The 14,331-nt window shown below is 35.0% G+C and overlaps 2 protein-coding genes across 4 annotated transcripts in view; both read right to left on the bottom strand.

Annotated features, from left to right (window-relative positions):
- LOC307173423 (uncharacterized protein) overlaps positions 1–14,331 on the bottom strand; it is a 308,702-nt gene that overhangs the window by 182,574 nt on the left and 111,797 nt on the right. The window lies entirely within an intron of this gene.
- Positions 1,458–14,331, bottom strand: part of crb2b (crumbs cell polarity complex component 2b) — a 38,577-nt gene continuing 25,703 nt past the window's right edge. The window contains exons 9-13 of the mRNA XM_079896371.1: positions 13,451–13,616; positions 11,117–11,987; positions 7,628–7,732; positions 5,821–5,947; positions 1,458–4,357 (exon numbers count right to left, since the gene is read on the bottom strand). Coding sequence (XP_079752497.1) covers positions 4,136–4,357; positions 5,821–5,947; positions 7,628–7,732; positions 11,117–11,987; positions 13,451–13,616 — 1,491 coding nt within the window. The 3' untranslated portion in view covers positions 1,458–4,135. The remainder of the gene's footprint in view (positions 4,358–5,820; positions 5,948–7,627; positions 7,733–11,116; positions 11,988–13,450; positions 13,617–14,331) is intronic.

The following is a 14,331-nucleotide window of genomic DNA, read 5'->3' as shown; positions in this document are numbered from 1 at the left end:
TGTGAGTAGTGTAATATAAGTGAGTAATGTGATTAAAGTGAGTAATGTGATGTGAGTAGTGTAATATAAATGAGTAATGTGATGTGAGTAGTGTAATATAAGTGAGTAATGAGATGTGAGTAAAGTGATTAATGTGATGTGAGTAGTGTAATATAAGTGAGTAATGTGATGTGAGTAGTGTAATATAAGTGAGTAATGGGATGTGAGTAAAGTGATTAATGTGATGTGAGTAGTGTAATATATGTGAGTAATGTGATGTGAGTAGTGTAATATAAGTGAGTAATGATTAAAGTGAGTAATGTGATGTGAGTAGTGTAATATAAGTGAGTAATGTGATTAAAGTGAGTAATGTGATGTGAGTAGTGTAATATAAGTGAGTAATGTGATGTGAGTAAAGTGAGTAATGTGATGTGAGTAGTGTAATATAAGTGAGTAATGTGATGTGAGTAAAGTGAGTAATGTGATGTGAGTAGTGTAATATAAGTGAGTAATGTGATGTGAGTAGTGTAATATAAGTGAGTAATGTGATGTGAGTAAAGTGAGTAATGTGATGTGAGTAGTATAAGTGAATAATGTGATGTACGTGAGTAGTGTAATATAAGTGAGTAATGTGATGTGAGTAAAGTGAGTAATGTGATGTGAGTAAAGTGAGTAATGTGATGTGAGTAGTGTAATATAAGTGAGTAATGTAATGTGAGTAGTATAAGTGAATAATGTGATGTACGTGAGTATAACTTAGATACTATAACTATAAAAGAATAGCAGAGTCCACATATATTTTATAACAATAAAGGCACAGAGAAACAATATCACTGGAAACACTTTCAGAATAATTTTTTTCCAGCTGATGAAAGATAAAAACAATGAAAGCCAATCAGAATCCGAGCGAGCGAGCATTTAAAGCGGCAGACACAGAAGAATAAACTTCTTAGAATAAACTGAACGATTTCGTCCGTAGTTGTCGTTATCGTTCTTGGCCTTAAGAATCACTTCTTTTTAATGACTTCAAACATCATTTCAGCATATACTGTGTTCATGAATATAAAATGGAAGCACGTCTTTTGTGAAATGGCCAATAATGAGTTGAGGAGGTGTCAAATGTTTTCTTTGTCTAAGGGAGTTTCTCTCTGTGGAATGTTCTGTGTGACTCATTATCTGATTGTTGGTTAAATTCAACATTTACTAATACATAGCCTAATTAAAATCAAAAGTTGTATCTGATAATATTTAATGGACTTGAGCTGACATGAACTAGCAATGAACAGCTGTATTTTTATTAACTAACATTAACGAAGGTTAATAAATACTTGTATTGCTCGTCTGCCAATTAACCAACATTAATTAATAGAACCTTACTGCACAGTTACATTTTACTTATTCCCTTCATACATGTATTAAGAATCACAGATTGACTGAAAAATTATCAAATGTAATATAGCAAAAAAATCAAAGGTAATGAGCTCAGCTGTAATAAAATGACAAAATACATTTTAATTTGATGATGTGTGTTTTTCAGCCACTCAAACATTCAGTAATGTCACATACAGCAATATAAAATGATGGTTTCATCATAGATTTAAAAATGTACATCAAGTAGAAAGAAACAGTAAATGACACGACATAATATAAAAACATACAAGTACAGTCATCATCACATCTCACGGTAATACTGTAACAGCAGAGACACACAATACTGTATCTGTCAATCCAGTGGAAACACATCAAGTGGATTTTAACCAAAATACTGACCGTTTATACAGAAAACCTTCTTCTCTACAGCGTAACTAACTCCTCTAACATCAGTCCAGTGTAGCACAAAACTACTCACAAAACACATTTGATAAAAAAACTTGCTAAAGGAAACGAAGAGAAAAAAGTGGATTCTGAAAACAAAATTCTTGATTTTTGGGGGTATATTAGCAAGGCACACAGTGTATGCTTCAACCAATTTTTATATTATATAAAACACATGCCTGTATTTAAAAGGCCTTTTTGACATACAAACTGCTATGGACAGCAATGCGTTGACTTCCATAGACTTTGTTTAAAATATCTTTCTCTTTACAATCATTAATAAAATATAGCATTTCAGCTTTAGTATTTGTGCCTCAATTTCAATGATATCATGTTAATCATAAATAGATGCTTTTCATTACACACGAGGAAGAAAAATATTAAACGATGGCCACATTTAGGTACAGTATCAGTGTATTTACACCTTTATCCACAAGCTACACTGTACACAAGTACCTTGAATGAAACCCTGGCGCTGTGAAACACGATAACTGAAGTTCTCATCAAACCATCATTCTCACTGAAACACAGAGCAGAACTAAAACATCTGGCATGAAAACACATCACAGACAGACACTTATATCATCTTCTTGGAGAAAGTCAAGAGCCTTTGTTGCGGTCTCTGAAAGCCCAAAACTTTTTTGTCGTTGGAATTATTGCCGCATTATTCATAGTTTTCATGTAACGTTATTTTTACCAGGTTTGTACTAAGTACTGATGTAAGACAGTGATATTTAAAGACCTTGATTGATATTGATGATGCATTCTATATATGTGATCCTGGACCACTAAATCAGTCACATCAGTCAATTTTTTGAAATTGAGATGTATACATCATCTGAAAGTTGAATAAATAAGCTTTCCATTGATGTATGGTTTGTTATGATAGGACAATATTTGGTTGAGATACAACTATTAGAAAATCTGGAATCTGATGGTGCAAAAAAATCGAAACATTGAGAAAATCTCCTTTAAAGTTGTGCATTTATGTTCGTGATTGTGCAGCATTCACTCACAAAAATACATGTTTTATATATTTACGGTAGGAAATTTACAAAATATCCTCATGGAACATGATCTTTACTTAATATCCTAATGATTTTTGGCATAAAAGAAAAATCGATCATTTTGACCCATGCAATGTATTGTTGGATATTGCCACAGATATCCCCGTGCGACTCGAGACTGGTGACGTGATCCAGAGTAACATAAGCCAACAGATGTGTTTATGAACGACCTTATTAATAAAACATACAATGTACAGATAAACCCAGAATATGAACAATGCGCTAACTTGCATGTTAAGCATATTCCCATAGAATGCTTGATGTGCAATTTAATGCATCATAAATAACGTGTATATTGACTATGATCTTTTAAAATCGCAGACTTTGGACATTAGGACACGTTCAGCACTCTCCAAGGTAAGTGTTTTAGATTGTCCCGCTGTTTTTAGTGAGGAAGCTGCTGTATATGGATCGCAAGTGTCCGAAACTGTGTTAATCTAAGATAAGAGATAATCTAAGTTTTAGTGGCTTGACACAGATGATTGACAGGCCTGTGATCAGTCTGAAAACTATGAATGAAACAATGATTCTATGTATGGAAAGTGGTCACAGTTTATATTTCTCGGTTTATACAAAAATGTTTGATTTTTTAAAATCAAGATACAGTACATTAACTTGAGAAGCAAAATGACTTGGATTTTAAGTCTTGCTTTCTGAAGAAAATCATCAAAATGAATTGAGTTTGTGCTCAAAACAAGAATAGGGAAAACAACATTTCTACAGTCTTTTCGGCAAATATTCATGACCTAAAATTCCACAAAAGTCTATGTATTCATGTAAAATATAACTTTCTGGGTTGGTTTGTTTTTCCAAAATGTTTCCAGACCTGGAAATTGCTATTTTAAAAATCAATGACTTTTCCAGATTTTTCACGACCGTCCAAACCCTGAAACAAGATTATTGTTCTTATCTAACTGACAGATTTCTTTTTTTCTTGATTTAAGCATAAAATCACTTCATTTTGATACATTTTTTTGTAAAAAAAGACTTAAGATATTAAGTCATTTTGCTTCTCGAGTAACTGTAACTCTCAAGTTAGGTATTTGTAGAGGAAAGCAAGACAAAAACTCTTTTTTTTGCCGTGCACATTGGCTGAAGATGTAAATGTCCCGAGCTGAAGTACAGTAGTCCACTGCTTTCTTTTTAGTGGAGAACGCCAGGTTTTTCTCCACTGTCCTTCCACTGAAGGCACACGAAGCTTTGCTCAACGTGCCTCGACTCATAACAGCCACTCCTGTTGGCTTTGCCTCTTTCATATGTCATGATGACGTGTGTCAGATGAGTCTTTCTTCCGGAGGCACTTTGAGCACGCTGCCCATCTCTAGCCGAGCTCCTGCGACCTCCTGTTGACTGGGGCTGTACGTTCCCTCAGACTGGCGTTTCTTCCGGGTGGTGAGAACCAGGCAAACCAATCCCAGTGCTCCCAGCAGGACAGCGAGACACGCCAGCGGGACGGCCACCAGCAGCCACGGCTCGCGCTCCTTCTGCAGCTCCTTCTACAGGAGCACACGGAGAACATTACAGCCCTGGCATTCACTCATTGCAGGACATGTGGACAAAATGGCGGAATCATACACACACAAATAGAACTTAACGTAAAAACGAATTTCTGAAAAACTAAAACATTTCTTAGGGCCCTGTTATTGTAAATATTTTTAATATGATATTACATTGTAACACTTTTATGAATTCAATTGATTAGATATGCTGTTTGATTTTTTTTACAATTTTTTTTAACTTAAAGTGTAATTACTCCATTAAAATGAAATCAAGAAAAAATAGAATGGAAAACATGGAATTTGAAAAATAAATAAATCAAAATACATTTTTGTAAAACTTTTCCTAAAATGTAATTTTTGTTAAACTTTTCCTAAAATGTAATTTTTGTTAAACTTTTCCTAAAAATGTAATTTTTGTTAAACTTTTCCTAAAATATAATTTTTGTTAAACTTTTCCTAAAAATGTAATTTTTGTTAAACTTTTCCTAAAATGTCATTTTTGTTAAACTTTTCCTAAAAATGTAATTTTTGTTAAACTTTTCCTAAAATATAATTTTTGTTAAACTTTTCCTAAAAATGTAATTTTTGTTAAACTTTTCCTAAAATATAATTTTTGTTAAACTTTTCCTAAAAATGTAATTTTTGTTAAACTTTTCCTAAAATGTAATTTTTGTTAAACTTTTCCTAAAATGTAATTTTTGTTAAACTTTTATTAAAGTGCTGTTAAACGGCATACGTTACTAAAATTTAATTTAACCTTTAAAATGGAATACTGAAAAATTAAAACAGAAAAAAAAATATTACCCAGTAAAACTGAAATTTGGAACAAAATGAAACAGATATCATAGTGCCCTAAAAATGAAATTTTTGTTCAACTTTTAATAAATTGCTGTTAAATGGTATAAGTTCAATGATTTTGCTTAATTGGTCATGCTTTTTGATTGCTAAAATTTAACTTAAATTCACAATTTAAACAAAAAAACGGAATTTTGAAAAAAATAAAACGTAATTTAGGATTTCATAGGGCACAAAAAATTGAATTTCTGTTAAACTTTTAATGAATTTAATGATTTCAATTAATTAGACATGGTTTTTGATGGTTAAATTAAAAATGTGTAAATAAAACGGAATACAGAAAAATAAAAATAAAAATAATCCAGAAAAATAAAAATTTCGATTTCATAGAGCCCTAAAAGAGTTTTTTTTTTTTTTTTTTTTTTTTACTTTTAATAAATTGCTGTTAAATTGTATATGTTACATGATTTAAATTAATTAGGCATGGTTATATTAACGAGAGGAAAAAAAACGAATACAGAAAAATGTAAACAGAAAAAAAAACAGAATTAAAAATCAAAAAGAATTTGGTAAAATTGACAAACAGATTTGTTAGGGCCCTAGAAGATGGATGAAACAAAAGGCCCAAGCATTAACCAGCTGATTGAAGAGAAGCAAGATCTCACCGTGTTCTCACAGTTTTCTCCGCTGACGTCTGACACACACTCACAGAGGTAGTGGTTGGCTCTGTCCACACACGTGCCTCCGTTAAGACACGGGTCCGACTCACACTCATCTATATCCACTTCACATCTGGAAAACAAAAACTCCTCAGTCTATTACACATTTCTGCTTTTTTGTGCCAAGGATTGTATATCTACATTAAAAGATACCACCATTAAAGTGACGAATCAAAGCTAAAGAAACTTTTTCTCTGGTAGACTTATATAAACCTGATTACAGATGCAGAGCAAACAAGCAGAAAGCACTTGTAAAGCACCATTTATATTTTGCAATATAGAGCAAAGTGGACAGACATTTGTGTGCGAATCTGGCAAGTTCAATATTTTTCCTGTATAAGCATGATTTGTTTCTAAATAAACATCCTCTGTTGCACTTGTTATTGTTACTAAAATTAAAAGTATTAAAAGTCATTTTTGTTAATTGAAATAAAGCTGGAATAAAAAAAAAAAAAAATGAGATTCTGAAATTGAAATGCTGCCTATATACTGAAATAAGTTCAAGTAATAAATATACCAAAACTAAAACTCAAATAAAAATAGATTAAACCTAAATATGAAAAAAAAGGCCATAAATGAGATTTAAAAAAAATGTAAATTAGAAATGCTGCCTATAAACTGAAATAAATAAGTACTAAAATTATCAAAACTAAAAAAATTTTTTAAACAAATAAAACGACCAAAAAGTATATAATAAAATTACTAAAAACATTAAAATAAAATTCTAATTCAAATGAAAAGTGAAAATATAAAAATAAAAGCCAATTCAAAATATTAATGAATAGACAAACCACAAGTATTTACACAACACAGATTGTTGCAAAGCAGCTTGACATTAATAAATAGGAAATGAACTAAATGAATGTTGCAAAATTCATTTTTAAATTATAGAACGGATTCAATTTCAGCTCTACAGAAGACAATAGTGTCATTATTCTGCTCAACTTATATAGTTCAATACATTTCAATGTTCCAAAGTTGATCATTTATGAAATAAACTCAATTCAGCGCTCTAGAGAAGATAACAGTGTCAAGATTAAGATCACTTCAGTTCATTAACAGTGGCAATGCTGCAACGTACAGTACATCAGTTATGAAGAAAATTCAATACTAAATACATTTTAATATAGCACTGCTTTGTTGGCACTGAAACGATATTCCTTTCAAACGCTAGTCGTCTTCTTCCTAGACCCTTAATACATTGAAAGGAGTGTTAATCCAGGGACATGTTTAGGTAAAGCATAAGTCCATTAGGCGTAATAATCCGCACATGATGAGTGTGTGTGTGTGTGTGAGTGAGAGTGAGTGAGTGAGTGAGTGAGTGAGTGAGTGAGTGAGTGAGTGAGTGAGTGAGTGAGTGAGTGTGTACTTGTACAACTATCTTTGTGAGGACCAGTTTGAGTTTTCGACCATTGGAGTGAGGACAAAGAGAGTAAAGTGAGGACATTTTGGCCGGTCCACACTTTCTGAGAGCCTTTAAAGGCCTGATTGAGGGCCAAGACTTGGTTTTAGGGATAAGGTTATAATGAGGTTAAGGGTCGGATTAGGGTCAGGGGTCGGGTTAGGCACTTAGTTGTGATGGGTAAGGTTAGGGTAAGCGGCTAGAGATTGCATTGTGTCAATGAATGTCCTCATAAAGATATATGTACAAGAAAGTGTGTGTGTGTGTGTGTGTGTGTGTGTGTGTGTGTGTGTGTGTGTGTGTGTGTGTGTGTGTGTGTGTGTGTGTGTGTGTGTGTGTGTGTGATCTCACCTCTCTCCGCTGAAGCCGGGTCTGCAGGTGCAGTTCCTTCCCCAGGATCCCTCAGTGCAAACGCCTCCATTCTCACAGTCTGAATCCACAACACACTGACGCCATCTGAATTATCAATGGTCAATAAAAGAAATGACACACTCTCAGGAAAAAATGTACAAAATCCATCACTGGGACGGTACCCTTTCAAAAGGTTCTAATATGTACACTATTGGTACCAATATGAACCTCTGAGATACTAATATGCACACGTTAGGTACAAAGATGCAGCATTTGAAAGGGTTCGACCCCAGTGACAGCTTTTGTATCTTTTTTCTGAGTGTATAATACAATGTGAAAATACAACAAGGCTTTATAGATATTAAACTCAATCAAACCAGGGTCCTTTTCTTTGAATATGGATCAATTGGTTCCCAGATAAACTCGGCACAAATTTCCAGCAAACCTCCAGCAGTGTTGATTAATAGAGTAACGCATTCGACTTTTCAAACCTCGCTAACAGGGTTATAAGTCGCTGTTTAGATTTAAATAGGCAAAAGCTTAAGAGTCTATGTTCGGATCATTATTGCAGTGATTATTATGTTTCTGTGTTATATGTTTGGCAACAGTTCTTCTGCTGTAACCTTCATTGATGGAGTGTGTATCTTTTCATTTCTTAAACACCCATGTATGAAGAAACATGATGGCCATATTCCAGGATGACAATGTCAAGATTCATCAGACTCAGATTGTGAAGGAATGGTTGTGAGAAGCATGAAGAATCATCTCCTAAATTCTCTGAAAGTGTTTGTGATGTTCTGGAGGAGACTCTACAGAGAGCTGGACTCTTGCATTGACAATACAACATTTCCCTTGAGATGGAAATTAATGTTGTGATGTCAAGAGGTGCATCAATTTTTGGTCAAGATCTTGAATTGACAATGCACAGGATGATTCATTTGTCAAAATTCCCTATAAAATTAATTAATAATTCCCTTTGAGCTAAATGTACCTGTTTCCCTTACAGAGAGATTGTAAAACTAATCTTAATCGAGCGATTTAGTCCAAATTTTCTTTTTTAAATATCTATATTTTAAATATCAAAAGTCTTAAAGTGATATTTCACCCAAAAATTATTTAAAACTAAAACTGAAATAAAAAAATAAAAACTATTTTTGAGAAAATAAAACGAATAAAAATGACAAAATAATAAAATTACTAAAACTTTAACAAAAATTTAAATGAAATGTAGTTTTTATTTTTATATCTTCCATTTAAAATATTAAGAAGAACTATAATAAGAAGCATCAAATCATCATATTAGAGTGATTTCTGAAGGATCATGTGACACTGAACACTGGAGTAATAATGCTGAAAATTCAGCTTTGATCACAGGAATAAATTACATTTTAACAATATATTCACATAGAAAACAGCTATTTAAAATTGTTTTAATATTTCACAATATTACTGTTTGTACTGTATTTTTGATCAAATAAATACAGCCTTGGTGAGCAGAAGAGACTTCTTTCTGTGTGTGTGTGTGTGTGTGTGTGTGTGTGTGTGTGTGTGTGTGTGTGTGTGTGTGTGTGTGTGTGTGTGTGTGTGTGTGTGTGTGTGTGTGTGGTGTGTGTGTGTGTGTGTGTGTGTGTGTGTGTGTGTGTGTGTGTGTGTGTGTGTGTATTAGCCAAGTGTCAAGCTACAAGTAAGCATTCAAAGATCAGGGGCCGGTTGCATAAACCTCTAAGACTAGTGTAACAAGTATGGACAATAAATTTTTTTTCTTTAAAGCTACACTGTGTAACTTTTTTAGTTGATTCTTAGTAAAAAACACTTAGTTCTTTAAAAAATATATGTGCTCATTAATGTATATTTACTTCTTTCAAGTAATAAAGTATTCTCGTAAGTTTATAATCTGCCATTGAAAGTACATACGGGTGAGGGGTTCGAATGCCGGTCGCCATGTTGCCCCTCCATCTTGAAACTACATTAGCCAAAGAGGGACATACCTGTAAATTCAAGCTTCGCCTTTTGCGTTTTTCACTCAGTGACACCGTGACGAATGCGAGGGGGAGATTACTCGCCAGCTCTCGAGTGCCGGCAGATTTGAAAGATAGTGTGGTGTGTATGTGTGTGTGTGTGCATGCGTGTGTGCGTGCGTGCGTGCGTACTCACATTTGAAAGAGAGAATTAAAACGTCAACGCGACAGACAAATCAGCAAGACCATAGTCAATATTGGAGTAACTTTCCCCAGATGGAAAGAGCTCATGAGGAGAAAAGATTTTAAAACGGACGCCGAGGTTGCCTGCTTTCTTCTCGACAGGTAATTCAGCCTGTTGTAATTCATTTGTGTAAATTCGAAGTTTTATAGTTGCTTGTCTAACCATAGCATGGTTGTGCATAACGCCAGAACGACCTCTAGTATAACTTCATCCTCTCGTCAATGGTGAAAAAGTATTGTTTACCTTGTAACATAAATCTGTGCTGCGACGGATCACAGGTAATGAATAGTTTTAAAGGCGCAATTTTTTAAGCTATATAAAAAAAGGACACTGTAAATTTTAGTTATTTTTAATTGCTTTTACTTTGTACACATTGTAACGTTAGCCTAATCTGATTATGCTGGGATAGCCGATTCCAAGGGTGACGTTTACCTCCTGACATCTGTCCTGTAGTTTTATTCATTTTAGACGTATTGTTTATTATTGTCATGGACGAAGTAGATAACTGGAAGCCATGTTAATCTTGGAATAATACGGCCACCGTAGGAGTTAAAACGCCCTCGGAATTGAGAGGAACAGAAACTAATTTTCACTGGGTAGTCATATACAATTTCACCGCTAGATGGGGGTAAAAATCATACAGTGTAGCTTTAAGGCCGTGTGTCCACCAAAGCGTTATTAGCCAGCTGAAAACACTAGGCGCTCTGCTGAAAATGCCTAGCTATGAGCGCTTGAGAGCGTTTTGGCAGCGTTGCGTTTTTTTCAGTTGCTTGTTATGCCGCTTGAATATCCGCGAAAGTGTTACTAGTATCTCATTTCACACATATTTTGTTTCTGTGTTGATTCTATATTCAAATGTCGATACAATGTAACGCATTTTCTCTGGCTCTTGTTTTAAATGATTTTGTTCCGTTATTATGCTAGTTGTTGTCGTCTGTGTACGTTGTGGTATTAGTCCCGCCCCTCCTCCACTGTGATTGGACGGTTGGGTAAAAAGTGACAGTGATTAGCGCTGCGTTTTACCCAAAGTTGAGCATTCTTCAACTCTCGGCGACCGGTAAAAAACGGCAAATGCTTCAAGCGTGAAAAAAATGCATTGGTGGACACACGGCCTAAAAATCAGTTACATAAAAAAAACGTAGATTGGCCTAATTTGATTCCGAAAAGGAAGATTGACTGCCCCAGACTGACTGCTAGTGGGTCATGCTGGAACTTAAGACACTGTGTTAACATAATGGCTGTTTCTGCAACCGGCCCCGGGCCCCATCATCTGCAGACATCACTCACTGGCAGGACGGGCCCGTGTGAGCAGGTGGACAGACGCAGGTGTATCCCAGGACCGTCTTCACACACGAGCCTCCGTTCTCACAGCGATGCTCCTGGCACCCGTCCACCTCCTCCTGGCAGTTCTTCCCAGAGTATCCATCAGGACACTCGCACACATAGTCCCCAGGCAGATCCCGGCACACGCCGAAGACACAGGGCTGTTGGACACACTCGTCCACGTTCTCCTCGCAGCGTTCGCCCGTCCATCCCGGGACACATGTGCAGGCGAAGAGATTGAAGAGATCCGTGCAGGAGCCGTTGTTCAGGCAAGTCTCGGAAACACACACGCGGGAGCCGGAGCATCCCAGCTGAGGCTCTGCCGTCCCGCCAACTCGGATGAACTGGGACGTTTGCGGCGCCTCGTCCTCCAGGTGTCCGGAAAACGGTAAATAAACCCCACCGATCCGCACCTCTCCCAAACAGCCGGTGTAGTTCTCCGCCAGCCACACGGTGGAGGAGTTGAAGAAGTCCAAGCTGCCAGACGCCTGACTGGATCCCGATATCCGGCCATCCACGGCCAGCATCCAACGGGACGCGGAGTTCCTCGAGACGGATGAGTAGAGCAACAACACCTGATGCCATTCTCCATCCGAAACGGGGACGTTGCTGGTGAAAGCGTGCACATCCAGACTGTTACCCTCACGAAACTTCACGATCAGCGAGGAGTTCAGAAGCCCCATGCAGAAGAACTCCAGCCGGTCCGAGGCGCGCAACAGCGTCCCGTTCTCCTCGCGCGTCCGCAGATCCATGGAGATCCGCGTCACCGGGAACAACAGGGAGCCGTTGGCACTGAACCTCAGAGCGTTGCTCTCAAATGTGGCGTTGGCTAAACCTGGAGTGAGGAGGAGTGTGTTAACACAGGGCGTCACAAGTGTGTTAACACTTACTTGAACTAATCCAATTATTTACTTGACGTACACTGGAAATGTCAATCAGTTAACAACACATTTGCATGGTCACGGTTCTCTGATGTTGGCCATGGTGCGCAAGTAAACTGATCTTTTTTTAGCTAGTGTTTTATTTTAATTGTTTATATTTTTTAATTATTTTTCATATAGGGCTACATGACTGCCATACAATTTAATTGTGATTATTTTGTCATATATTGCAACTTAGACTGTTACCATTTTTATTATTATTAGTTATAACTCTAATTATAAAAAATGACAGATATATATCACTGTTGTAAATTACAATAAACTATGACTATTCAATAAAAAATGTATCTGATAATATAAATAAATTCTACATGACTGCCAAAAAATTCAATTTGAACTTTTACTGTTTTATTATCATTATTAGTTTTAACTCTAATTATAAAAATGAGAGAAAATATTACAGTTGTAAATTACAAAAAAACTGACTATTCAATAAAAATGTACTTAATATTAAAATGTGTATTTTACACTAAAAGTTAAAATATTACATGATAGCCAGTAAATTATTATTTTGCATATATTTCATTTTGAACTGATAATGTTGTTTTTATTATTACTATTATTATTATAACAAAAAAATGACAGAAATATATTACTCTTATAAATTACAATAAACTATGAAAATTCAATAAAAAAAAATGAATGTGATAATATGAACATTTTTATTTTAGGCTACAAGTTAAAATACTAATATTTATGTCTTAAATTCTCTCAATATGTTAATATTCTTTGACGCAATACTTTGAAACCCTCAAAGTTTAACATTTCAAATCATAAAGCTTTTATTTTGACAGAATACTGGTGAAATTATGTCATATTTTCAAATTGAATCCAACTGGATTCAAATCAAAGAACCAAAAATTACACAATGAAAAACAAAAACAAAACTATTTATTTACATTCTTTTTTATTTTATAGATTCTTTTTTTTTAATAAAAATTTTTTCTGAGCTTTCTTGAAGTTCTAACATTAGAGCATTGCACTAGAAATGCCAAGATCAAAAAATGTACACCTTCAATGCACATACATTTCTTGAAATAAAAGTGTCTGCAAAATGCATAAATATTGAGAAACATAACAAAATACATTATTTTTTATTATTATTTAAAAATGTATTTTGGGTCTGTGCATTTAACCACTAAATGTATGGGTCAAGTTCAAGAAGATTTCAAGGAAAACATCCTAGATTTTCCAACAAACTCAAAAAATGCATTGTGGGTCAAACTGACCTGAAACATAATATAAGGGTTAAATGTTTATTTTTTTCATATGACTTGTTGGGTTTCGTCTGAGTTTAGTTAAACAAGAAAAACAGAATAAAACAGGGAACACTGAACTCAGTCAGTCGGATACTCACACTCATAACCATCAGGCAGATCCACACACTGAGTCCCGGAGTCACACGGATCGCTCACACACCACACACGCGTGTCACACGTCTTCCCGGAGAAGTTCAGTGGACAGGAGCACACAAAGTCATTCCAGATGACCCCGCATTTCCCTCCGTTCTGACAGGGCTTCATCTGCAAACACAACGTGTGATAGTACAACATCTGAGGAGTCGAGACAAACACCAGAAAAGTGTGTAACACTCAGCAGAAGTTAGTACAGTAGGAAAGATTTGATTTTGGCTGCATTTATGTGATCAAAAATACAGTAAAAATAGTGAAACATTATTACAATTTAAAATAGCTGTTTTCTATGTGAATATACAGTAAAGTGTAATTTATTCCTGTGATCAAAGCTGAATTTTCAGCATCATTACTCCAGTCTTCAGTGTCACATGATCCTTCAGAAATCACTCTAATATGATGATTTGCTGCTGAAGAAACATTTATTATTATTATTAATGTTAAAAACATATCTTGGATGAAACTGTGATACATTGTGTTTTCCTGTCTTCTTTGATGAATAGAAAGTTCATTAGTACAGCATTTATTATGTTTGCTTGACAAATGTTAACAATATTATTGGCTCGACAACATGCTAGCAACATGGTAATTCATGTTAACAATGTGTTAAAACATGTAACCAGCATGATAAGTTATGCTGCTAAAATGCTAAATCATGCTAGCAACGTGTTAACCATGCCAACAACATGCTAATTCAAGTTGGAAATGAGCCTAAAAATGCTAATTCATGTTAGCAATCTGTTAAACATGTTAACAACATGCAAATTCATGCTAGCAATCTGCTAAAACATTCTTATTCATGCTAAATGTGTGAAAACTTGTTAAC

The sequence above is a fragment of the Squalius cephalus genome (assembly GCF_949319135.1).
Source record: "Squalius cephalus genome assembly, chromosome: 16".
Lineage (NCBI taxonomy): Eukaryota > Metazoa > Chordata > Actinopteri > Cypriniformes > Leuciscidae > Squalius > Squalius cephalus.
The sequence above is the reverse complement of the archived record's forward strand: the minus strand, read 5'-3'. Positions and strand labels throughout refer to the sequence as shown.